Source organism: Colletes gigas, unplaced genomic scaffold (genome assembly GCF_013123115.1).
Source record: "Colletes gigas isolate AHSC1104 unplaced genomic scaffold, ASM1312311v1 Colletes_gigas_Sc00333, whole genome shotgun sequence".
NCBI classification, from domain to species: Eukaryota; Metazoa; Arthropoda; class Insecta; order Hymenoptera; family Colletidae; genus Colletes; species Colletes gigas.
Window position 1 is genome coordinate 1 of NW_025106953.1, and position 8029 is coordinate 8029.

At 42.7% G+C, this 8029-nt stretch overlaps 2 protein-coding genes across 2 annotated transcripts; one reads left to right on the top strand and one right to left on the bottom strand.

Annotated features, from left to right (window-relative positions):
* Positions 1 to 4606: 4606 nt before the first annotated feature.
* LOC122404417 lies at positions 4607 to 5410 on the bottom strand. Its single transcript, XM_043408352.1, has 2 exons — positions 5277 to 5410; positions 4607 to 5198 (listed from the first exon to the last, which is right to left on the bottom strand). The coding sequence occupies exons 1-2, from the start codon at positions 5360 to 5362 to the stop codon at positions 4607 to 4609; spliced, it is 678 nt and encodes a 225-aa protein (XP_043264287.1). The 5' UTR covers positions 5363 to 5410.
* A 442-nt stretch (positions 5411 to 5852) lies between these two features.
* On the top strand, positions 5853 to 8004 carry LOC122404418 (the record flags this gene model as incomplete). Its single annotated transcript, XM_043408353.1, has 2 exons — positions 5853 to 6958; positions 7043 to 8004. Coding segments are annotated over exons 1-2 (2068 nt in total), but the record flags the coding sequence as incomplete, so codon positions are not given.
* Positions 8005 to 8029: the final 25 nt, after the last annotated feature.

Genomic DNA, 8029 nt, shown 5'->3' on the forward strand with positions numbered 1-8029 from the left:
GGCTATTACTTCGACAAATTTTATCTCCGCGGATTGTATCCGTTCATCCAATGATTCTTCCGCGATTCTTCGGATTGAGTCGTAAAATTATTATTCAAGTTGTCCGCATTCTCGTTACTCTTTTTACAATTATCAATGTGACACTGAGAATCTGCGTGATTGTAAATAGTCGATAATCGACATGAATATTTTTTATTACAAACGGAACAGAACCATAAATAAGGATCTCCGTCGACTTTATGTAACAATGGCTGGAAGTAATGATTCTCAAGCCATTAAAGCGTAAAAGCCTTTTTCGAAATACAATTTTTTTTATGATACCCAGATTGTCCGTGTCTATACACGTTTGAGGAACCGCGAGAATAAGACTTATTGCATAAAGTACAATAAAAACATCCATGAAGATAAAAAATCGCGCTTCCTCTTATTCTTGGATTTCACAACCGTTTTCATCGTATAAAAGCAAAATAGTGAAAATATTTACGAGTATAATTACGCGCAACAAACTCTCAAAAGAAACAGCAGTGACTAGAGCACGTTGACGATAGTGTTTTGTTTATACTACTCGCAGGTCGATGGGCCGTTGAAATGACAAGGAAGAAGAAAGAAAGGATGTGGATGTACATAGCCTAGTCCCCGTAGGTATTTAAAGGGCAATAAGTAGAGATAAAGTTCTATTGAATGAATAGCAGTATACAGGGTATTGCCAGGGTGTACCGTGGATTTCAGTGGTCGCAGATGGAAGCTGCATGAAACGGTCATACCGCGGAGGAGATTATAATTGTATTTCTGCCATCGGAGTCGTCGTGGGATATAACACCAAGAAAGTACTGTACGTTAACATAAAGAACAAATCTTGTATGATTTGCAAACAGCGGCGGAAAAAAAGGAATTCAATGATCCTTATAAAGAGTATATGGTGCACGTACGAAAAATAAAATACACCAATCACTTGCTACGCAATTTCAGTAAAAAAATTAACAAAGTCAGAATAAAAGGCAGATACAAAGAGCTAAGTGCTGGCGTAAAGGCTAATGCCCTCCGTCTGCGTACCAGTATAAAAAAAGGAGCAGAATATCGGTTCAAAGAAATAACAGCTTTTCATATCCGCTGAATCAGTTCCCACGAGATGCAGCCGCTCGGAGACTAAGGAATTTCGGGGATTACCGAATATGGTAATGTCTAACGTGCATCTGAATCCTCCCCCACAGATAGTTGTGTATATAAACCCCTTGGTTTCCTTACTCGGGGTATCAGAATCGTACAGTTACGTTTAGAGTTAACATCACGTCTCGTTACGCTGTCCACGGTTCTGACAGTCAGTTGCATCTCGTGAGATCGGGCTACAGTACCCTTTCGTATCAATTTTAAACCATATAGAATCCGTGAACCAGTATAAATTCTATTTCGGTCTTTATTTTCAACTGACTTACCCCCGCATCGCAAGTGCAACACCGCGCTGGATCATTTTAGGTAAATATAATTGTTCAAACCGATCAACGGTTCTCCCGTGATAAAGTGAGAGAAGTGTCAGTGATTTGCGTTTCGCGAGAGTGTTCTCTCTCTTCCAAGTGCGTCAGAGCTGCCGGCTCTGGTGGGGAGAGAGGCGATCGGCAACCAAGGAGGCTAGCGGCGAAATGTTCCCCCGTATGTGATCGCGCATGCGCTGTGACAGGCACCGAGCCGACCTGCGACGGGAGCGAGCGGACTGATCAGTCCTGTTCTGTGCGTTATTCCAAACGGGGCTCAAACTCAGCTACCTGTTAGCTCCTGCTGTTCTGCAGCCTTCTTTTTGGCCTAATCTGAATTTGTCTCGTGGTATTCCGAGGCCAATTCGGACGTCGCTCTTCCTTTTCCTCTCGTGAGTCCGGTGCTTCCGTGTTCCTTTTAGGGATTAGTCTCGTGGTATCCGAGGCCCCCGTTCGAAGGAACACCGAATTTCTTACCAAAGAATCCCGAGCACGTGTGTTCCGTCTCGGGATTTCTCCGCGTTTGGGAATTCTTTCCCGTTCTATCGAGGCTGCTTCCCGTCTCTTGTCGGCTCCCTGTAGCTCGGCTCTGATTTGTACGCGAAATTGATTTGTTAATTTACCTTATGGCCGTTTTGAGTTTTCGCTATTTTTCGCTAGTTTTTATTTTCATTGGTACTGCGTGACTGTATGCATGCCGGCGACTATGCGCTTCGCAGCTGCTTTACTTTAAATAAAAGTTGTACCCCCTTACCGGGTACTCTGTGTGGTTGTAAAAGCAATAGGTCTCGCGTGATTCTCCCGACTTCTCGACTATCCTTCTCCGGCATTCTGTGTGCCACGCCCTGCACGGCACAATAATCATTCTTTAAGCGCGACACAACATACACAAGCCACTTGTATTTTACTTGTTGGTTTAAGGATATGTCTAGTTTTATTATTAGATCAGAGTTATCTAGCTTCGTTAACCCATCATTGTATAAAGCGATTATTATTAGTTAAACGTTTCCACAATAATATAATCTTACCGCTCGGGTTATATTATATTTAATAATTGAAAGTTACGTAGTCAATTAACATATCCTGAATCCAAATACAAATTCTTACAACCCAGTGGCTCCTTGAATTCGCATCGAGTTCGTCCGTGCACCTAACTAACAAATTGATACCATATTCCATACTCTCTTTCGCACTCGCAGGCCACGCGCGCTGCACGGCCCTGGCTCGTAACAAAAACTGACGGCAGTGGTGGGATCTAACTATTTTAGAATCTTTATGTAATTTTTGGGTTTCGTGAGAAGTTGATGTTTCTCTTCTTGAATTTAGACGATATACTAGTTTTCGCTAGTTAATACACATTGTTAATTGGATTTAAATATTTTAGTTTTGTCTAGGTGAATTATAATAAATTATTAAAATGACATGTTCACAAGCAAATATTTCGTCGAACAATATTATGAACATGACATTACCGCTTGCCAATTCAATGTCACTCTTGACACAAAAGACATGCATACAGACCGTTACATCGACGATACCGACTTTCGACGGAGAAACTCCATCTTTATCGCATTTTGCACAAAGTGTGGAGGACGGGTTAACATTGATACCTGAGGGTTCGGAAGCCCATTATCTGGCAATGTTCTGACTAAACTCATAGGTCCGGCACGAAGGTGCACCTTAGAGCATGAATTGATTAAACATTTAAGAAAGAGATTTGCGCTGGGTGAAAGTTTGTCATACTTCCAAGTAGACATCGCGAGTTTACGTTCTTACATATCACTCACATATACGACCGAAATGTTTGGTAGCTTGGGCATTGGGCCCCATGATATAGCGCACAACCCCTTCCGGAGGGGGTCGATTGCTTGTGTAACATCTTTTCGTATCTGCTGAATGCACCTGCCGGTGCAATGGTACCTTATAGTTGCAATCGCTTATGTAACAGCTCTTCATATCCGCTGAATGCACTCGCCGGTGCAATGGTACCTTATAGTTGCAATCGCTTATGTAACAGCTCTTCATATCCGCTGAATGCACTCGCCGGTGCAATGGTACCTTATAGTTGCAATCGCTTATGTAACAGCTCTTCATATCCGCTGAATGCACTCGCCGGTGCAATGGTACCTTATAGTTGCAATCGCTTATGTAACAGCTCTTCATATCCGCTGAATGCACTCGCCGGTGCAATGGTACCTTATAGTTGCAATTGCTTAGTAATTAGTTGCTAATTGCGTAGTAGTATAGCTATGGGGATTCTAACCCATGGGGCAATGAGGGGAGCGTGCGGCGAGGGGAAGGTAGGGCGCGCGGGGGAGTGCGGCACGGAGAACTTTAGGCGCGGGGCCTGTGGGGAGTGGAAGAGTGGTTGCGCGCACACGAGCCGCGGAGTGGGGGATGTCAGGGGATTAGTCCAGGCCGAGCCGCCGCGGAGACCTCTCCAGACCTGGCCCGCCGTCGGAAATTTTTTAAGAGGGGGGGGAATGATCCCCGAAAACTTTTCATACCGAACCGAGGGAGGGGATGACCCCCGAAAATTTTTTTCAACACCCACAGGCATTTTTTTATTGTCTTTTCGGCGTTCTCGGTACGTTTGATGAGATCTAAAAAAAAAGAATTACATAATGTTCTCCTAAGAAAATATTTACAGCTAGCGAAAAAAAAACAACACATCATTCGGCTCGTAAATCTATTCTTTCTATTTATTATTCTAGTACTCGTATAAATTCAGATTTTTATAGTTCACTGTGGTTAGGTTTGGTCAAACTCTTGCAAAACGCGTTATAGAAAATGGTTAATATCATTACGAAACACAAGAAATAAAAAGTTTCATACTGTATACTAAATGCGAAAATTTACTCGAAAAAATGCAGTTCCTCTTTCATCCAGAGTCGAGTCGAGTCTCGCGCAACGATGCGTTTTCGCGCTTTGTCAGCGAGTACGTTATCTGCTACGTGCCTTTCGACGAAGTCGTTGCTAAGCGAATATGCAATATCGTGTTCGCGACACGCTGCGTCCAACGGATTAAAATATAAATTAAATCGACGGTCCAGCCTTAGATTTATGCGAGGAGAGAATGTGGAAGACGGGTAAATAAAATTCGAGAAATAATATATGTTTTAAATGACACTATATTGTTACATTTTTTTTATGCGAGCATCAACTACAATATCATTGATGGCACATCCTAACAGTTCGCAATCTACAAGATAATCCCTGCAGTAATATTCGCTGTCACGTATGATTTTAGCAGCACTACGCGTATCTAATGTTTCGATGACAGCATTGCTCTGTTGCAACACGTTAACAAAAGTTATAAATTTTTTCCTCACATCTTCTACAGTTTGATAGAGCCGCGGATACACATAGCTTACACATGGCTCAAGATTAAATAAAAATGCTACTGTATTCGGTTTGAAATACAGCGACTTATTATCAATTGTCATCTTTACAATCGACGAATCAAACATCCGACAAAATTCCACCGTTAATTCATTAATCTGCATCAATGATGATCCAGGCAATTGTGCACGTTCTTCGATGGTTGTACAGCAGTCGAATAGTGAGTTCCATGTATGCCATGGTATTCTAAGATGATTCCCACGATTATCACCGAGAAGAATTTCTACATCGGCTGTAGGTCCTACGCTGATTCCAATTTCCAAATATTTGCAGCCCGTGGATGTTAATGCGTATCTTCTGACCATGACACGCGATGGTTGGCGTGGCCTAAAAAGCATAATCATGAAAATTACCTTTTTTCATGAAAAAACATAAATAAATAAATAAAAAATTATGAAAGGTTACCTGTTAAATGTATTCTCCTTGCATGGAGATACACCATCATCTTGCCTGATTGGAACGTAATAGCCCACGGCACTGGTACTACACATTGTTTTTCAGAGCACTATTTGTTCCGTCGAAAATTCAGCGAAGCTACTGAGCGATTGATGGAATAGCGTCCGGAGAGACGGCTTAAATAGAGGTGCAATCCCCACCACATTTTATTCTAAAGCTACCATTTTTTCCCCCCATAATGCTTTTGTTCAATCTTAACATCGCAGCATATCGCGCGATTGCATGTAACTTGGGCCTCCAAGGATAAAAGTCTCGACACGTGTTGAATGTAATATAATATCATGGAAAGAATTATGCGATATCAGCAGAAACTGCATAGAACCATGTTGGCATGCAATGCATTTGAGGGAGGGGGAGAGACACCGAAAGAGTTAGGCAGAGATACCAAATCGCTGTGCTGGTATAAAAGCACGCTTTAAACTGCACAAGGCCTCAAATAGTTACAACGTGTTGCATTGAAAAAAAAGGATATTACATTTACATTTACATTTACATTTACATTCCATTTACATTCCATTTACAATCATGGAACAATTCGCACAAGTAGAACGCCAATTGTTGGATCAATCCGAACGATTGATTTCGCAGGAAGAGTACCTCGCGTGGGAAGAACGGTGCAACGAGTGTATCGAATCTTTGGAAGAACACAGCCGCGTGAAACGCCCGCGATTATCGATCGGTGTTCGACAATCGTTGGTTGCTCGAATCGCGCGACTCGAAGGATTGAAACATTTGGTGCGCAGACGTTTCGCGCGTGAAGGTGCCGGACATTCGAGTACGGGACTTTTGTGGCGTGAAATACACACTGCGTTCGATACTCGCGTATTAACAGGTGTCATCCTAAATTCGAATTATATCGAACCGCGCAACTTCCTCCAGGATGCAGAGACCATTGTGCTGGAGCATGTTCGGGACACTTTGAGGAAACATCGAAACCTCAAAGTGAACACGGTGTTCAACGGCGAATTTGTGGCAGGTGACAAGCATGCTTGTAAAAGCATCAACACCCAAAACTGTGAACTCTTCCACACATCCGATCTGCAGGAGTGGTACCAGCGATGCGTCGTCGAATCCACCCTGGCATCGCTGGAAGAGTTCCAGGAACGCGACAGCGGATGGGCATTGGCGAGAATCATGAATCTGACCGTCAATGTCAATAAGTATAATCCACTCCGCGCGGGGTGTCACTTCAAGTTGCCGCGAGAAATCATGCTGAAGAGGGCAACAATAAGCATACAATCCTCGGACAACGCATGTTTCGCGTGGGCAGTTGTCGCAGCTCTTCATCCAGCAACAAAATATCCTGAACGTCCAGGTTCATACCCGCAGTATACGTCGATCCTAAATCTCCAGGGCATTGAGTTCCCAATGTCTCTGGGGTATATTGGGAAGTTTGAACGGCTGAACGACATCTCCGTCAATGTCTACAGCTTCGAGGAGAAGATGAAGAAGGGGCCAACAGTCTTCCCGCTGCACCTCACCAGCCAGAAGAGGGATAGACATGTAAACTTGCTTTACACGCCGAATCAAGAGCACGGCGATGTAGGGCACTTTGCATGCATTAAGGACTTGTCCAGGCTGGTGGGCATGCAGCTGAGCAGGCACAAAGCCAAGAAATTCATCTGCGATCGGTATGTATAAAAAAAAATTTATGAAATGTTTAAAAAATGTTGAAATATATGTGAAATTAAATAAATTTTTTTTGGGGTTTACAGATGCATGCACTACTTCGGATCTACCGAGAAGTTGGAGGTGCATTCGCTGGACTGCGGGCAGATAAACAACTGCGCCATTCTGCTGCCCAGCGAAGGCGACAATCTGCTCAATTTCAGCAACCACGATAGGAAGGAGCGGCTCCCTTTCGTGGTATATGCAGATCTGGAGTGCATCATCGCAAAAACGTTGGACAACCAAACGGGTGATAATAAATTACATACATATCAACACCACAATGTACACAGCATTGCATATTATATGCATTGTTCATATGATACATCACTGTCGATGTATCGATGTCGCCGCGACACAGATTGTGTTTCATGGTTCGTCGACGAACTTAAAAATTTTGCAAACTTTGCCAAACCTATTCTTACCAGTAATGTTCCCATGCTGGATTTAACTCCCGAACAGTTGACGACATTTCGCAATGCAGCACATTGTCATATTTGCGAAGAACCATTCAAGGCTAGCGATGTACGAGTTCGCGATCATTGCCATCTGTCCGGACGGTTCAGAGGCCCAGCACATTCGGAGTGCAATTTAAATTATAAAAATGTGTTTTACATCCCCATAGTTTTCCATAATTTATCCGGCTATGATTCGCATTTCATTATCGAGGAAATAGCTACCGCTTTCGAAGGTCACATTGATGTATTACCTATAACTAAAGAAAAATATATTTCTTTCACAAAACATGTTGAAGATACGGATGAATCAGACTCGCAAAATTATATTAAATTACGATTCATCGATTCATACAAATTTCTAAATACCAGTCTCGACAAATTAGCATCTTTACTTAACACAGATCAATTAAAAATTTTGCGATCCCAATTTGGAACATTATCCACTGAAGATTTCAATTTATTGACGCGAAAGGGTGTCTTTCCATATGAATACCTTGATTGCGCGAACAAGCTGCAGGATCCATGCTTACCACCGCGCGAGTCATTCTACAGTTCGTTAACGGGCGAGACTGTATC

What these genes read in the sequence shown, in the direction of transcription:
- LOC122404417 (XM_043408352.1), bottom strand. Translation starts at nt 5,362, where the DNA reads ATGTGTAGTACCAGTGCCGTGGGCTATTACGTTCCAATCAGGCAAGAT. An exon ending in AAGGAGAATACATTTAACAG is followed by an intron (nt 5,199 to 5,276) that starts GTAACCTTTCAT and finishes TATGCTTTTTAG; the next exon opens with GCCACGCCAACCATCGCGTG.